At 41.7% G+C, this 18,733-nt stretch overlaps 1 protein-coding gene across 1 annotated transcript in view; it reads left to right on the top strand.

Annotated features, from left to right (window-relative positions):
• Window positions 1–18,733, top strand: part of jmjd1cb (jumonji domain containing 1Cb) — a 115,289-nt gene that overhangs the window by 62,916 nt on the left and 33,640 nt on the right. The window contains exon 3 of the mRNA XM_073489112.1: window positions 14,346–14,459. Within this exon, the coding sequence (XP_073345213.1) occupies window positions 14,346–14,459 (114 nt within the window). The remainder of the gene's footprint in view (window positions 1–14,345; window positions 14,460–18,733) is intronic.

Genomic DNA, 18,733 nt, shown 5'->3' with positions numbered 1-18,733 from the left:
AATGGACCTCACTTTGTCTCTCACTGATGTGACTCCATCACTGAAGCAGAATGCCAGCATTACACAACAGCAGAGGAAATAATGAAGCAACGCTGTTACATGACTTCTTGGCACACGTGTGTAAAACACATGACATACAGTAGACTATAACTGCTCCCCTTTGGACACTGATTCAGATAGAAGCTTTCAGTTGAAGTTGTTGTTGGCTGGCATGGTGCCATGGCAGCATTATCTTCTCACTCCCTGTTAGTTGAATCGATCTTTGGCTCTGCTGTGGCCTCCTCCAGCTCTGACATGGGATCACATCTTATGTGACACCACAGAACTCCAACAGAGAGGAATGTGATGGTGGGATGGGATGTGATGCGGTTGCATCTCTGATCCAGATATTACATCATCCCTCTGTCTCCCCGGGAGTGTAGTGTACTGTGTGAACTCATTAAAGACCTCACTGCAGACTCCCATCAAAGACACAAAGTGGATTCAGTGACCAGATGACACCCAGAGAGAGTGTGAGCCTGATGCATCATACCTTCAGAGGAAATGAAGGAAAAGATGTAGCATATAATGACATATACTGAGGTTTACTGCATAATTAATCTAAATATTATCACAATATGGCTGAGTCAGTATGTAAACTGCAGTGAAATTGCTTAATAAAGTTAAATTGTGTAACAAACAGCACTATAATGAGGTTCTGTAGTGCTGCAGAAATGTTCTGACCTACAAATCACATCTCCAGTGTTGACTCGAACAAATGTCACATCATGATTTGAATATTATTTTTCAGTGAAAATGAAAATTGTGATACAAAAATGATCATTCCCACTAATCATAAATCAAATCACAATTGTAATATCTGTCAAAGTGAAAGGAAATGCATTATTTCCAACTACTGCATGTCTTTATACTTGTCAGTGTGAAAGACTTGCTGTCCAGAACAGCTGCAGTGTGTCTCATGATGTAACCATCACAGCTGAGTGATTTACTTGTCAATCAAGAGCTGAAATGCTTCTTAAATTAATTTTGTCAATTGACAGAAAATGTATAAGCTATTTAGATAATTCATTAATCATCTTCAAGTAAAAATACATGTTTTTTTATTACTGCATAACTTATCCTGGTGTGATATATATCTTGGGTTTTAAGTTGTTTAGCTATTTGCAGATTTCACCTTGGGATTTAGGAGATTGTGATATTTGACTTGAAGTGTGCGTCCTGCTCATAGTTCAGTTATAAAATCCCAGCGCACCATGCCCCCAAACTGCAACTTCTCTCATCTGTTAAACATCACTGACTGATGTCAGGTGGATTTTTTAAAGGTAATACGGCAGCTGATATAAAAGTATATTTCTGGTTCCCTTTGTATGAAACTCCTCACAGAAAAGTTCTCCCTGTACATTTTTGTAAGCGTCTATGTTTTATCTTGTTTCTGTGATAAACTGACAAAATCAGTATCCAACTGACTGGTTCATCAACCTTCTGTGGGCAGCCGTGCATGTGGAGCTTTTATTTCTTTTTGATTTGTTTAAATTTCAGATACATTTTCATCAAGCATATAACCATGATTGTAACTATAAAACATCAAACACAAATTTAACACTTCAATTAGTCAGAAATCACACATTTTATATGGTACTTAGTAAATATCCCTGAGACCCACTCAAATGAGCACCTGTGGGTCCTGAGGACTCACTATATTGGAAACCTACCAACATCACTGGTTCTAAATTAAACCAAACACTTTTGGAAAAATGTGATATAGAACTACAGTCAGATTTGAACTATTGTTGCAGAGGGAGGTCCTGCCTGCTGTAAATGGAGACGGGCTGATGAATCAACTGACAGGACACGTGTGTCTGTCTGCCACCTCTGTAGTAGAGGCAGGTGGTGCAGAACCAGCATTCAAACTAATGGGACACTGACACGCACTCCCATGCACACACACACACGCACACACACACACACACACACTTATCCTGCATTCTGGCTGAGTGCCCATCATGTGCTGCTACACACCACACAACATTATCTGGCAGCTCTCCTCTGTCCTAAATTCAGAGAGAGACACAGACGGGGGAGTAAGAGAAGCTGTAATTTCACAGATCTTGTTTATGTTGAAAACTGAAGGCTATATCTTGTGTGTGTGTGTGTGTGTGTGTGTGAGTGTGCATGCGCACGTGTCCTGTATTTTTTAGAGCTGAGTTCCTGAGGAGGTTTTATCTGTAGTTGCTGCCAGCACAGAGGATTTGATGCAGGTATCCCTGAAGAGATGCTATAAATATCTTCTCAAAACAAACCTCCCAGCGCTGATGATCTGTGATTCATAAGCTTGTATGAGTTGTTTCTGTTCACTGGTTTCTACTCACAGAGCATCATAGTAAAATTACCACTGAGATACAGTGATGAAGTGATTGATGTCAGTCAGACAACTTTCTAGCAGCAACATTGTTACTCAGGTCTGATAAATGTGCTGTACTGTAATCATAATGGAGGCAGGAAACAGTGTTGCAGTTGTCATGAGCATACATGTATACAGCACACTGATTAATGTGTGCAGACATTCAGAAATTATCTTCAGCTGTCGAGGATTCATACATTCGTGTCCTCATGTCCACAGTCAGATCTTAGGGCTATTCACAGCTTCACACAAACAAACAGACCCAGTGCAGTGTGATTAATTCACTGTGCTCAGGCTGACCTCAATGAGCTGCAGATGGAGGGAATGACAGACAGTCTGCTGTGATTTTCACATGACAAACCGAATGTATCCGGTAACAAATACATTTGCTGTTCAGACTGAAGTAGAGGCAGTTACTGTAGTTTGGTTGACTCCAACAGTGTTTGTATTTGAGCCCAGTCTGGCCTATCACAGATATATCTGTATCAGCATATGTTATCAGATATGCACTGATTATTTCTTTACATTATATTGCAGAAAAAGTCTGGAGTATTTTGTAAATTCCCTGTGAGGTCTGTTGGTAAACTGTAAAATATTCTTCCTCCCTTACATTTCTTTTTCACAAGTGTTTGAAAACCACATTTGATGGATCATTCTAAAATAATTCGGGCTGCACGATATTGAAAAAAAAATTGCAATATTTTAGTTTTCTGCAGTATATTTTGTGATATGAAAAAATACAATGAAAGTGGGGTTTATAGGGAGCCAATCTCAACACTGATGGTGTCAATATGCTTTAGCCATTACTTTATGAAATCAAAGTTTACCTCATGATGACATGATGAAGCCAGTTGAAGTTAGTACAGGAGGTGGTCTTAACTCTTCACACATCATTTCATAAATAGTATTTTTAGTGTTATGTTCTCTGTATTCCCTGTATGAATGCTTTGGACCTCTTTTATGAATAATTATTATTGATTATTATTAATATCTCTCTGTCGATTGTCTTTGATTGACAGCTGTTGTGCCCCTCCCTTACGGTACAGCCTCCAGGATGAAGAAAACAATTGGTTCATGTCAAACACTTACTATCTTTATACTCAGAAATGAAAACTGTATAAAGAGATGTTAGATTTAGATAAATACATGTCAGAATGAAAATTGTTGTTGTTTCCTCTTATTTGGCCAGAGTGATTTGAGAATGGCCATAGCCTAATAGCTGTTTGACTGTTTTCCAACCACCACCATGACACATGGTGGCACATATAATTTGCCATAAGAAGCAATGTAGATTTCAGCGTTTAAGACTTGCAGATGAATGCTTCATGAAGTCCTTCTGAATGTGTCAAACTCTAGCACAGATGAAGAGAAGAGTAGCATTGCTAAGTCTCAACAGCAACACCAGCAAAACATGGCAGAGATGTTTTCTATTAAAGACTTTCAGTACAAACTGTCAGTGTGAAGCAGAGCCCTACGAGATTTACTCACCAAACGGAAATTATGGCCACATTTGGCGCTCGGCAGACTTCTGACTCAAATATATTCTTACAACTACATTTACAGTAGTTGTAGAAACTGTGTACTGGAGAAAATGAGACACATGATCTATTTGTGACTTCTGTGGTGTAACGTGTATGAACTCAGTGACAACACACAACACTCTGTACTCTGTCCAGCAGTTGACATCGTCATGATGTCAACTACAGGGAAATAAGCCACATTAAAACTATATTCATCTGTGGCCAGGACTGCTGTAAGTGATCTTAAGCTATACTGTGTATTCAACGTCACTTCTAATTTATTGATCAATACAAATGACTTGCAGACTTAAGTCTGTACTTTGATAAGCCCTGCAATTAAGGATCTCTGAAACATTTCTGATCTCTGAATTTCCTTCCTGCCAGTAGCTTGTTTGTCTTCCTGCACACAGGATAAGTGTCTGGAAGTGCAGCTGCGGGCTGTTGGAAAGCTAACAGTGACCTCTATGTTGTTGAAGTGCTTTTCTTTTCCTTTGGACGTGCACAGTGTGCACGGATGATGGGGAGATCGTTGATACTACATTTGATTTTAATTGAAGAAATTGATTTGAAATGAAAATAGTGACAGGCCTAATGCTCTGGTTTATCATGGAAGTCACCTGACTTTACTGGAATTCCAGTGTGGCTGTAACTCTGTCCAACATGTTGTCTCTTACAGAACAGAGCACCAACTGCACCATCGTATCCTATAGTTCCATTCTACTTCCAAAATGATGTATTGGTAATAAACTTAAAATGACTTTACTGGAGATAACCTGCTATTATAATCATACCATGATGGCAGATCCCTTTGAACATCAGTTAGATTGGTGAGAACTGACGGACTTCCGTTGTAGGATTTGCTTGAGCTTTATATTAGTCACTCAATCTGTCTGTCCATCTGTCTGCAGGTCTTATATTCTAGCATTATTAGTATTTTTATGCTCCACAGTGGGCACTGTGGCAATACCCATTACATCTGGTGATGTAAATTAACCCCCGAGGACAGTTGAAGATATTAGCACTATTCAAATATTCAGATGTTATCTCCACTTATTTGACCATCACATAGAGAACTGGTGGACAAAGAGAACTGACATACATTAGATAGAGGAAAGGTTAAGTGAAAGTCAGCTTATAGAAGAAACTAGACTGGCTACAGTCCTGCTATGTTACCTAGCAACAATGGCCCAATTTGTAAAATGAAATACAACGCACGCATGCAGGCACACACACACACTCACACACAAATAGATATCAGCAGGCATCTTATTATCTGGTCACTGTACTGGCTCTGTGTATGACGACCGGAGAACAAAGGAGGGAGAGAGGGTGAGAGGGAGAGGGGGAGGGAGAGGGAGAGAGGGAGGGAGGGAGAGAGAGAGAGAGAGAGAGAGAGAGAGAGAGAGAGAGAGAGAGAGAGAGAGAGAGAGAGAGAGAGAGAGAGAGAGAACGCCAGCACACAGCTCTGTCCTTTGAAAGCTGCCTCCCTAAACTGTCCACCATTGTGATTCATCTCAGCTTGCCTCACACTATGATGCTATGTGTAGCTGTGAAGCAGACACACTGAACAGTGTGGGGATTTGTGCCTTGCTCGTGAGCTTCTTTGCAAGCCAGAGAGTCGACCAGGCAACTACATGAATTTGGTGGAAAATTGGGTCAAAAAAAATTCCAACCCCCCCTTCCTCCCTCTGTCTCACCCTCTGAGCAGATGGAGCTGGTCTAGTGTAATCTCCTGCCTCCTGTGGATCTGTGTGTGCATGTGTAATAATAGCTTACCTTTATGGCTGCAGAGAAAAACTATTATGTTCCTGCTCAGACGCAGACAGACAGCAGCAGCCGACCACAGGAGGTGTTTCTGTCCTCCTTTAATGGACATTGTAGTTTAGACTTCTTGAAGGCTGAGTGGGGGCTAAGGGAGGCTAGTGTGTCATACTCACATGCATGTTCTTACCTACCTGCCACTACACACGTAATCTACATATGTAGCAGATTGTGAGATGGTCAAAGTGGTTGTGATTTTGTTGTTTGTATTATTATTTGTGAGTCATACAGGATTTACCAGGTGTGTGTGTGGAGGGGTTTGTATGTGTGTGTTAAATCCTGCATCAGTGTGGCAGATGGACAGCAGGATATTACTGCACAACTCTGTGTGTGTGTGTGTGTGTGTGTGTGTGTGTGTGTGTGTGTGTACACTGTTACAGTATCAGAGTGTAAATCTGCTGAGCGATGAAGAGATTAATCAGAGCTGGTTTGGGGTTAGCTGATGAGTTCAAAGGTGATTGTTTAGGCTGTGTGTGTGTGTGTGTGTGTGTGTGTGTGTGTGTGTGTGTGTGTGTGTGTGAGGGTTCAGCAGTGGGCCAGCTCGCTTCAGTATATTTAAAGCCCAGCACTGTACAGTCATCTCAATATTCATTCATCTTAAACCTGTGAGTTAAGGCAAATATTACGTTTTACTCGACAGTGTTGAGTTGTCCAGAGAAAACTTCCTGAAACTGAACAGTCCCAGTTTATTCAGTAATAACCAACCAATAATAACCAATTAAACCCTAGTGCAGTGGGCGGGACCACGGAGTGGTGACTACATTCTAGACATATTATAGAATTTGTGATTTATATGAAAGTATAAAAATAGTATAAAAACTGGGGGCAAGACCGACTGTTGGTCCGACTCATTATAAGGGATGATATTCAGTATTTTTAACGATTATTGGTGATTATTTGTGTTTTTGTGTCTGAATGTTGACAAAATAAAATAAAAATAAAAATACAGTACTTTGGCTCTGATGCAGCATCCTTTCTCTGTTAGTGGTCAGCGCTCTGTGGTCTCAGTGTTCACAAAGCTATCTGATGACACAAGTAACAGCCGATCAGCACTGAATAATCTGAATGTGCTTGTTAAAGTTATCAAATAAATGGATTGGAGTCGTAGAAAGTATTAAGTAGCAGAAAATAGAAATACTGAAGCAAAGTACCTCCAAACAAACATAAGTACAGTACTTGAGTAAATTGTAGTTAGTTACATTCCATCACTGGTTATTCTCCACTTTGAGACGAGGATTTTTAGTCCTCCTGTAAATATATATCAGTTCCACTTATCAGTCTCCTGGATCAATAATAATCAATAATATAATAAGAAATACTTGTTTCTTTTTCTTTACCACTGTGTTGTCTTAATACAGAGATACTGTATTAGTATGAGTCTTAGGGATCTAGTGTGAATGGCATGTGTGAATAAAGCTGAATAGAGCAGAGGGGAGACGAGTGGGAATAAGACATGTTGATATGTTGAGAGAGCTGAGAGGCAGGACAGGAAGTGAAAGAGAGCGTGGTGAGTAAGAGCGAGCGAGCCTGCATAACACAGAGAGAGAGAGAGAGAGAGAGAGGAAGTGTGTGTTGGCCAGCCCTGCTTCCCTCCGTCCCTCCCTCCCTCCCTCCTCCCTCCCTCCCTCTCCGTCATTGCGTCAGCAGCAGTTAAAATGTCGGCTGTGTAGCTCGTCCTCTGCTCTGCTTTCTCTCCCTCTTGGCCATCTGTCTTTTCTCACCACAAGAAGAAACCACACTCTCGCTTTTTTTTTTTTTTTACCTTCGTCATCCTTTCTTTTCTTTCTTCTTGCCTCTCCCCTGCTTCCTGGATCAAAGCTAGTTGTCAAGTGTTTTTCTTCAGAGCCATTGCTCCTTGACGTTGCTTGGAGACGGAGAGAGGTAACGTTACAGTTTTATATCCTCTGCTGTTGCTCAAATCGCTGCTGTTTTTCAGCTAAAGCCCGAGTTGAGTTTGATTTGATCCACGAGACTGAGTGGGATAGATTCAAGTCACAAACTGCCTGGACACTGTGAATGTTTCCCAGAATAGAAGGTTTGGTCATTCTGATCAGTTCTGTACTAGATGTCGACGTGTGTCTGTGTGTGTGTGTCGGTGTGTGTCGGTGTGTGTCTGTGCGTGTCTGCGTGTGTGTGTGTGTGTGGAGTGTGTAGCCTGTAGCAGTTTCTGAAGGTGATCTCCCTGCTTCTATCATACCTCCTCACTACACGCCTCTTACCAGAAATGTATCTCAGCCACAGCTCGCACAGATTTCAACTTGTAATCATTTGTTTTCTGTGTAATAGTCATTGGAGCAATTCCAAACCAAAATACTGAACACAAACATCTTATAGATTCTAGATCTCATAAAGTAAAATAGTGTTTATTCTCTAGTTTTTCACTTCTTGCCATGTTTAGTTCTTATCCTCAATGATTTTTTTCTGATACAGATTTTTAGCCTTTGCAGTGCAGCAGCAACCAAATCTTCCTTAAACCCTTTTCTTGAATCACAAGCGCTCGCTGATTGAGTTTTGATGCGTGGGAGGCCCCTCTTATTTTCTGTGAAGGTGGTAAACCATTTCATGTGTTGGCAGAGTGATTCATAATCATACAGGATATTGCTCAGCCCTAAACATGGCTCACAGTGATGATTATTTCAGTTTCACTAATAGGTATCCGTTTGCTTTTTCATCAGCTTTGAGAAGTCAGTGACGAATCCGTCATGTGACATGGCTAATATACAACTTAAACCTGCACTATTGCTTTAGACTTTCCACTTTGAAGTTATACTCTGTTGGTTTTACTCATGAAAATCCATTTAGTTGTCACAAGGAGTACTACTCAGCTTATGAAAACAGTTGTATAATGTCTGTCGAATGTAACTCAACAGTCCTGATGATGTCATCAGGATTATTTTGTATATTTTTCTGGCCACCAACTGCAGCCATGGAGGGTCTAATGAAATACACCTTTAGTTTTATTATTGAAAGTGTAGTAAATCATGTTTAAAAATCTTTTTTTTTGTTCCCCAATGTTAACGTTCTATTGAACGATAAGCCGTGATCAGCAAGAGTGTTGATTTTAAAGAAGGAACCATTGTTAGTGGCTTCTATTCTTGCTGCCTGATCAATGAGACACATTTTCAAATGAAATTCATCTCTATTGTTTTCTGCCCCTATGTATGACTGTAGTATTTGGGTTTTCACCCCTTGCAGTACCTGTTGAGTAGAACTCCAGAACTCTTGCTGGTTCCCTGTAGAGTAGAGTAACTTAAGGTTGGCAGAGAGGCACAGAAGAAAAGCACTGAGCTGGCTGCTTGATGAAGGGCCAGCAGAGGCAGCAACATTAATTCTATTCATCCCACTTATAGCTGCACCACATACTGTCATCTGACACTGAAGACTGGGCAGGAAATAAAATGACTTTCTTTGAAACTGTGCCTTGGAACAAGGTTGGTTGTGTTTAATGGTTTGATAATTCATTAAAAAAATGTGTTATTATTATAGTTTAATGAATTAATGTAGTCTGCTGTAACAACTGACATTTGAAGAGCTTTTTGCAAGTTTAGGATTTAATCAAATTAAATTGATCCGGAGTAAAACCTGAATGTTGCACCTTAATGTTGGTTGGAGGTTTTCGATGTTTGATGTGACCGCTAGTTTTGATCAACCATCAACAACTCATTATTAAGACCAGGGGTTCTCTTGGAGGGCCAACACTGAAAGCTGATGGTGGACCACGGGACTGTCCTGTATCGTTAAGATGGTAAATCACTTAATGAAAGTCTCACTCTGCTAATCGTGCTCGTATTATGAAAAATAATCAATAATTAGGTATCTCACAAATATAAAGAGCACTTTTACCCCACAGAAAGATTAAACACCATAAACATAATTACAACATTTTTAAATCCCACCTTATGGTGGGACAGCTTTGGCCCACGGGCCCCACTTTGGGCCACCCTGGCTTAGACAGTGTGTTAAGGACGAGAGCTCAGGAGAGAGAGAGCATCTGTGTTTTGACAAGTCTGATCACTTCCCATTTACCATCAAGCAGATTAGAACACAACCCGTGTGTGTCTGTGTGTCTGTGTTTTTGTTCACATGTGCCTTGGAAAGGAGCTGTTGTACTGTGACCCACATAGAGAGCACTGCTCATCAGTGCAACATTACTCTGCAGCACATTCTGCACGTCCTCGACCATTTTGAACATTTGTAACTGGTTCTGGAAAATTGTGTAAAAATGAGCAAAATGGTTGCAGGACTTTCTTCTGTAAGAATACACATCAACCCATTGTCTGACTTCTGAGAATGAAACTGTTCCTCTGTAACATCTGGCACATGTAATCAGTAACAAAGTAAGGTCCTACCATTGTGTTGTGTAAGCTCTGAATGCTCCCCAACTTGATAAGCCTTTGAAGGGAGCCATGTACCTGTCATAAATCCAAATCCAAATACTAGATCAGTCTGCTCCCTTTGTCCGTCTGGCTCCTGTAACTCCTCAGCTCTCTGCTTTCACTCGTGTCATTAGCACTAGAGCTCTGTAGTACTTCTGTGCATGTTTCATGGTAATGGAAAGCCCTTTGTCTTTACATTCTGTTTTGATCAGTGGATCTCTACACCATCATGGTTCATCAACATCGTTATGGTATTGCACTGTAGGGCTAGGCGACATTAGCTCAAAATAGTATTGTAATATTTTAAGCTCATATCGTGATACACAATATATATTTTTCGGGCAGAAATGTGACAAAGAGTCGGTAGGACAGACAGGATGACAGACAGGATGACAGGCTTTTCCACGTATAAGTAGTATTTTTTTCCTCATGTAAGTTGCCAAAGACATGACCAGTTACCACATTACTGTGGTTTTGTCCTCTAACGTTGCTTTGCGGGACATTTCTCTGTTATTTGATGAATGAAGGATCTGTTTATTTGTCAGACTGTGAACACCATCAGACTGACACACCCCTGATCCGCGCCTCCGGCTTTTTAATTCACACGCCGGCTCTCCTCAGCTGCGGTCCTGATACTACCTCTGGAGGGGGGATCAGAGCCGCAGTGAGACCCCCCTCTCCTCATCGCACATGATTCCCGCATTGAAAGGGCAGTGTGAATGGGGCTTGTGTCTCACTCCCTCTCTCTCTCTGGCCTTCATCAGATAATGGCCGGCTGGATAGCAAAGCTTTAGTGTGTGTGTGTGTGTGTGTGTGTGTGTGTGTGTGTGTGTGTGTGTGTGTGTGTGTGTGTGTGTTAGGGGCTAGCCTCTCTAGGTCACTTAGTGGTAGTTATGCATGAGCTCCATCGTCCCTCTTCATCTCCTGCTGCACTTTTGCTTTTCAATTATTCACACACACACATGCAGGGCACATAATTAGTCAGCAGCTAACTGTTGGTAAAGTATTAAAGTATGTCAGTGGCTGGTAGATCTGCTTTACTCACCAGCCATTAAACAATGGTTATCTACTGAGAGGCTGGAAACATTTAAACCTTCACTAGCCATTTGGCTGGTGGACAAAAAACTTTTGACACACACACATTAACACACACATGACAGCAGAACTGCTTTGTGTGCTCATGTGTTCTCAGGACATTGTCTCATGTCTGTCCTCTTCAGAGGTTTCTATGTTGGTCCACTGGTTTTATAAGGGTTGTGTATTGACAGTAAGTAAATGTGTCTCTCCTGCTGCCTGTCTGGAAATACACAGTGACAGAAAGCTTTTTCCTGGCACACTGTGGCAGATGTGACCCAATTGTGGTTTAGTGGGATGTGTGTGTGTGTGTGTCTCTGTGTGGAAAAGTGTAGAGGGGATGGAAGAACTGTCATGTCGGGGAATCAGAGCAGGGATTCACAGATGGCTGCCATGCTCTATGTTTGAAGCTGCTCAGTTTAGATGTTCGATGTCTTGGATCCAGTGATGACAAGTCTCATGTTTTTACCATCTACCAACATGTTTCTATGAGCCTGAATGAACCAGAACAGGTTTTAATGGTTCAGGTCTGACTACCCTGCTTCACATAACACAATTGGCCTTCATGCACCTAAATTAACATCTTGCTGTGCCCTTATTTTTTTGTCAGCTATCATGAGTTAGCGAAGGTTGTTTTTGACTTTTTGTCTGAATTTGGTTGTCATGTTGTTCTTTACAAATTTGAGAATAGACACAAAACTAATTGGCTTCCAAAGATGGATGTTTCGATGACCAAAGCCTTGATTTCACTGGGCAGGAATCTATGACCTTGTGTGTGTGTGATGCGATTGGTCTGTCCTCCATCTGGCTTCATACCCCTTTGGGAGCGAGGAGCATCATGCCTGCCTGATATTAAAGACTTGCTCACAGATTGTGTGTATTTCATCATTTTTATAGACAAAATAAACATTTTGCATTTCCAGTAGAGCAGAGAGCCGCTTCTGAAACACGCCATGACACAGCTAGAACAGCCGCCATGTGCTCCAGCAGCCATATTGTGGCCATCACAGACATGAGGTCACAGAGATGTGGTCAGGGAATCAAGGCCTAAGAATCATAGCTATGACAGCTAGATGTGAGTTTAAGTATGCAGTGCATAATAAAGTCAGCCATTGTGTGGATTACTGACAAATCATTTTGAGTCACGTACTGTAGCTAACGTCCTTCATTTTCCTTTTTGACAACAGACCTAACAGAAGAAAGACCTGTTATTGAGCTTTTCTTCATCTGCTCACACAACAAAGCTTCAGAATCATTGTCTGATGTTCTGATGGCATTTAGTTGGTTTACAACCATGTTTATGTCTTGAAGTGTGTGTAGACAGAGTTGAGTCATTCTCTATTCCCAAGGTCTGTTATGTATCCTTTCTACACAGCTTTACCGGCCTACTGTGCCCTCAGTGGTTGTCATGGTAACAAGCCTACTTCATTTGGTCTGTATGAACACTGTGTATACCTCGCCAAGGTCCCATCATGCATCTGAACTGCCTCTACCATTGATCAGGTGCAGTGGATACTCTCGCCTCCTCTAATGGCTGATGAGACAGCTTCTGTTACATTCAGTTTAATTTCCTGTGAAGAGTCAAAGGCTATTTATAAGTCATCAATTATTTAGACATCATTACCTTGGACTGTTCAAACCTTGTGGTTAAGCATGGTGTTGGATAGCATAATCTTGGTTTCAGAATCTGGGTACACCCTGAGTGAGCACTCACACTAAAAACAAAAATGCTTGTGTTGGTCCAGGTACTGTACAGGTGAGATGAGGAAGTAGGATTCAGGATGTCCTGTTTTAGAGACCGATCTAGAGTTTGAAGATTTATCAAAGGCCAAAACGCTGCAAAGACTCTAAATCTCTCCGAAGTTTAAGAAGAAGAAAAGTCTTTATCATATAAAATCATACAATGTACAACATGGTTCTCTGCATGAACCATTGAAGATGAGATGAAGAAGCTCATGTCCTTGAAGGCAAAACAAAACCGCTTCAACTGTTGAGGCCACTCAGTACAGACAAAAGTGACATTCACACTTCAAAATAAATCCAAATAATTTCCACAATGATGTCGGTGGTGTGGCCTGAGCTACAGGCTGCTGCTTCACTGGAGGCTGGAAATGTGATATGTATAGACAGACAGAAATAGAGCTGCACACACACACTATCATGTTTTGCTTGCACACACAATATGCTCCTGCCTCGTGTGTGTGTGTGTGTGTGTGTGTGTGTGTGTGTGTGAGAGAGAGAGGGGGGGGGGGGGGTCACAGCGGTCATGTTTCTCACCTCTAATCTCCCATCTCTCTATCAGTCTGACCTTGTTATGTAACCATAAATCACAGCAGCACCAACTCCTGCTGTGGCTCTTTTCTGTTGCTGAATTTGTTCTTTGTATTTTGACTGATAAATAGAAAATATGAAGTGATGTAAAGAAACAAGAGGACAACCTCTTCACAATGAGGAATACAGGTGTAAACAGTGTGACTGAACTACATTCACATCAGTACACAGATATGAGGAGGAAACATGGAAGCCAGTGCAGCCTGGTTTCTGTGTAGTGCAGTAACAGCTGAGCTCAGGCCGCAGGCTGACAGACACACAGATCACCTGTGTGTGTGTGTGTGTGTGTGTGTGTGTGTGTGTGTGTGTGTGTGTGTGTGTGTGTGTGTGTGTGTGTGTGTGTGTGTGTGTGTGTGTGTGTGTAAGAGGCAACATCAAAGTGGAGTGTACTGCCTTTGAACCGTCAGACTTCCTCTACTTATTAATTTATTCATCACTCTGGAGCTCTCCTTCATCCCCTGCTCTGTCTCTTCCTCCTCATCATGTCTCCACTTCTTCCCTCTAATGTCATTCTAACTGTCACCCATCTCTCGTCCTTCATTCCTCTATTATTTCTCTTACTAGATTCTTTGATATCTGGTTTTAAGTGTTTTGTCATAGAAAGCTGCAGCTCAAACATACATCACACATGTGTTGTTTAATACATATGTATTGCTGAGTGCATCAGTTCTACAAATTAGTTGAGCTCAATTGATTCTGATGTGAGGTGTGGATCAGTTTCCTCACAGAAACAAGTTAGCTGTCCCGCTATGGATATCATGATGTTATTGTGTAATTCTTTTTGTGCTGGTGTTGACTATGTTGTGTGTTTTGTGTGTGCAGGCGTTTAAGCCAGTGGTGGGGAAGAGCCTGTTGTCACCAGTAACAGCAGTGGAGTTCTTGTTAGACCGACAGCTGGACTTCCTGTCTGACCATTCAGCATACCAACCATATCAGGTAAGAATCACACACACACGTGTAAATACACCAAATGATCATTAAGCCAGTTTGAATTAGCTTGCTGTGCTTGAAAACTAATAATATTTGTTCAAGTGACTCAAGGACTGGAGGACATTTTGGGGAGTTTATTTGTATGATGAGAGTGAGATGATAAAATTTCTAAACTCTCATGACAGCATGGTGAATATGAGGCTGTTGCCAGCAGCCAGTTAGCTCAGCTGAACAATGATAGTTTGCTGTTTTACAGATTATTGCATTTAATTTTAATGGTAAACCAGTTAAATTCAAGCTTTCTAGAAAAAAATTAACCAGAATGATCACTGATTACAAAAAGCATCCAAGCAGCTCACGCTTATGTAACTGTTCACTTTGGCTTCAGAACATTGTCAGCTAGCATTACTGACACTAAGGCACATATGCTTTATGTGAATGGAGTGGAACTGAAAGCACTTTACAGGAGTAAGATCGCTAATTAAAGCAGAAATTCAGCAGTAATGAGCTTTTTCGGTTGTGCTGTCTCATAGTACTGGTTTCAGAGCAGTTAATGCTATGAGACAAAAAAAAATCAAAGCTACCTGTTGTCTTGATATGAATTAAAGATTTATTTTGGCAAAAAGAAGCAATGAATATGTTGCCTTTTGGCAGATGTACACATTGTAACTGGATCTCATTTGCTAATGAAGAATTAGTCATTCACAATTAGTTCTGGGCTGGATACCGCAGCCATGGAGTGCTGTTGGCCCCAGAGAGTAGCCAGAGCCGGGTGCTGTGGTCCATATGGATGTGTCACTGCCAGGGTTTAACGTGAATATAAAGCCAACACGTGCAGCCACAGTCTGTCCTCTGAGTGGGTTTACACATGACTGCTCACTACTGACTCATACAGTACACACATGCATCCACAGACATTCATACTGACTAACAAACAGACACACAATCGATACTGTAGCTCCAGAATTGGCAATAATTCACAGGGCTGCATATTTCTGTTATTAAGATGTGTGTGTGTGTGTGTGTGTGTGTGTGTGTGTGTGTGTGTGTGTGTTTGTGTGAGCGTCAGTGTCAGCGTCAGCGCTCTGCAGCTGAACACAGCTTGTTGTATTGTGCTGGCTGGAACACTGTGTTCCACTCAGTGTCAACCAGATGGGAAGACTGTTCTGCACTCTCACCATCAGTCATCAGTTTGTTCAAATACCAAGAGAGAGACTCTATTTTTATTTTTTTATTTTGTTTGTAGCCAATCAGAAGTCAGATCCACTGTTGCCGTGCCCTCTGGTGACTCATGCGTTGAATCTGTGCAGTAGTTTCTGCGGCTGTCCGCTGTGGCTGCTGCACTGACTTAGTTATATTCAGCTACCACCAATGTTCCACTCTCTAAACAGATGTGATGAACACTGGAACGTTGTATTTTGGTGCGGGCAAAACATTTATGATATTCTAGGAGCTTGGTAGTATAACATGAAGCTGCTCTGGTAAATTCTCTTTAGCTGGATTGTCATGACACCAACATGATTTGCAAGTTTGAGTTTTCTATGTTTCCATTAGTCACGGAGAACCTGAGAGAAAACCATTGGACATTACAAACTGTGGCAACCTGAAGGTCTAAAAGGCTACAACTTCTAGACTTTGCGGAGAACTTGTAAATACCAGTCAGAACTTCATACATGATATTTGAGACCTGATGAGTAAACTACTGTGAAAAAGAAGGCCTCAAAGTGTTGGTATATGTATAACATACATGAATGAGAATAATGATAATGTGAGTTTGTCCGCTTTGAAACTAAGTAAACAGAGTAATTGTACTCGGTGATGTGGCAAAAAACTTAATCACAATAATGTTTTATTTTCATATCAGCTGATATTAGTATTTATCTTGATATACATTAATTTGAATTAAATTAAATTCCCTTAATCTATGTTCATGATTTATTAGTTGTGACAGATGACGGTTTGGACTGTCTGTGTGGCTCAGAGACACATACTCCATGCAATATGGTAGATATTACAAATGTCTCAAGCAGTTGCACATAATCTACAGCTGTGTTTGGAGTTAACACGCAGTTCAGAAACTTATAGGAGAACACACAAGCAGCCCAGCTGACCGAACACAGTTCTTGTTGTCTCCACTTGGTATCTCTGGAGCAACTGTACCCAAGAAGGTGCATGTTAATTACTGTATAGCCTACATCAGAGCTATCTTTGTTAACACTGTTATGATGATCATCTCAGCATAGTCATGCTCAGCTGCCACACTTTGGGCTCTATTTTACACCTACCGCAAAGCGCCGCAATCGAAGTGCAAATCATTGCTAGTTTCAGACCAACGCAGTTGTCATTTTCACGCCCAGCATCCATATTGTGTACATAGCAGATGTACCTGTGCCCCACTGTGCTACAGACACATCTGACCATGGCAGAGATATCACTGTTGGGTTCAGTCACATGCCAATCACAGGCAGCATGGGTGGCTGTGTCATCCCACTTCAAAGAACTACTCACTTACAGAGACCATACCTACAGAGACCAACTGCATTGGGTCTCATGATTAAATGGCTTACAAGCAGCGTTTGAACACACCGCAACAACTACAGCTGATCGCCAGCTGACTTTGACATGCACGTTCATTCTGTGCTTGTGTGTAATTATTACAAAGTATTTGTACTCCAAAGAACATCGTGGGTAGAAGAAGAGAGCAAAGTGAAAACTGAACGCTCTCTTCATATCCGACATGGCAGTGTAATGTTTTACAAAGACATTTTTGCTGTGATAAGCTGAAGGTGAATTTAACTAAATTGTCAGCCTTACACTCAAACCTTTGATTTAATTATAAGCTGATCCCGTTTTCCTAGATTTTTTTTTTTTAAATAGTAGAGCTCCTTTTGAAAATAACAAACTTCCCAATCACTAGTTGTTGCCAGACCGCACACCCAGAATACACATACCACCACTCCTACACTTTCCCAGCCCCCCCACCCCCATCAGCAGTAACTGCAGCCATCTGAAGTGAAAGGAAAGTGGGAGCCTCACTCTTGTCTGGCACTACTACTGCAGAGAGGTACACACACACACACACACACACACAGACTTGAGCAGCAGGCTGGCCCACTAAACAGTGACTTCATTGTACAGTTTATGCCAAACAGATTGTAGCCCCCTCCCTTTCCCTCCCTCCTCTTCCTCCCTCCGGTCTTCCTGTCCAACTGGAAAAACAGAGAGGGGAGTGGCCTCAGCTTCACTGTGCTGAGTGTGTGTGAGAGAGAGTGTGTGTGAGAGTGTGTGTGAGAGTGTGTGTGAGAGTGTGTGTGAGAGTGTCAGACTGTTTTTATTACTCTGTGGGGTTCAAAGGTCTCCAGAAGAAAAGGCAGCTCTGTGTGGGCACTGGTGATTTAAGAATGGAGGAATCTGTGTGTGTGTGTGTGTGTGTGTGTGTGTGTGTGTGTGTGTGTGTGTGTGTGTGTGTGTGTGTGTGTGTGTGTGTGTGTGTGTGTGCGTGCGTGCGCACGCACATGTGTGCGTGTGTGTGTGTGTGTGTGTGTGTGTGTGTGGCTATAAAGTTATGGTGTGTGTTGAGGCTGAGGGACAGGAGGTGGAGAATAAAACTGTTCATGCTGACTCAAGAGTTTGACTACTCTGCGTAGACACAGCCCAGTAACAGAGCAGTGTGTTTGTCCCAGTATTGTGCTGCTACCAGCAGCAGTCTGTCAGTGCACTGAGTAGACTGCCTTATTTTTCTCCTTCAAGCAACAGTTACAGTGGTGAAAACATTCAGATGAAATTTCTATGTTCTTCATACACAGTGGCCTCACAGATTACGAGTCAGGGCATCTATAACCTCTGAACACATGTAATGATGTTGTGGCATCAGTTGCAGCTTCATTAGTATCAGGGTTAATAGAAAAGCTTCCCCACCTTCAGAACGCCTCGAGGTTCAGTTGCAGTTGTTGTTGTGGTTGTGTTTGTAGCTGGAGACTGAGCCAGGGCTGCAGGGCACAGTGTGATTGAAAGAGTGTGGAGGCTGAGTCAGCTCCCCCCCTCCCTGCTGTTAGAGTCATTTAATGGGGATCAGCCACAGTGACGTAGCTGACAGACAGAGAGCAACAGAACTAATGAGAGGCAGCCACTCAGCTACACTGACTGACCACCACAATTCATACCCATGCATTATGTTTTCCAATGCAACAGTCCTGCATCATACACTGCTTTTGTCAAACCTGTGTGTAGCTGTTGACATTGTCTTTGGATTGTTGCTTCAACAATGTAATAGAAACAAC

This window comes from Pagrus major, chromosome 20 (genome assembly GCF_040436345.1).
Source record: "Pagrus major chromosome 20, Pma_NU_1.0".
Lineage (NCBI taxonomy): Eukaryota > Metazoa > Chordata > Actinopteri > Spariformes > Sparidae > Pagrus > Pagrus major.
The sequence above is the reverse complement of the archived record's forward strand: the minus strand, read 5'-3'. Positions and strand labels throughout refer to the sequence as shown.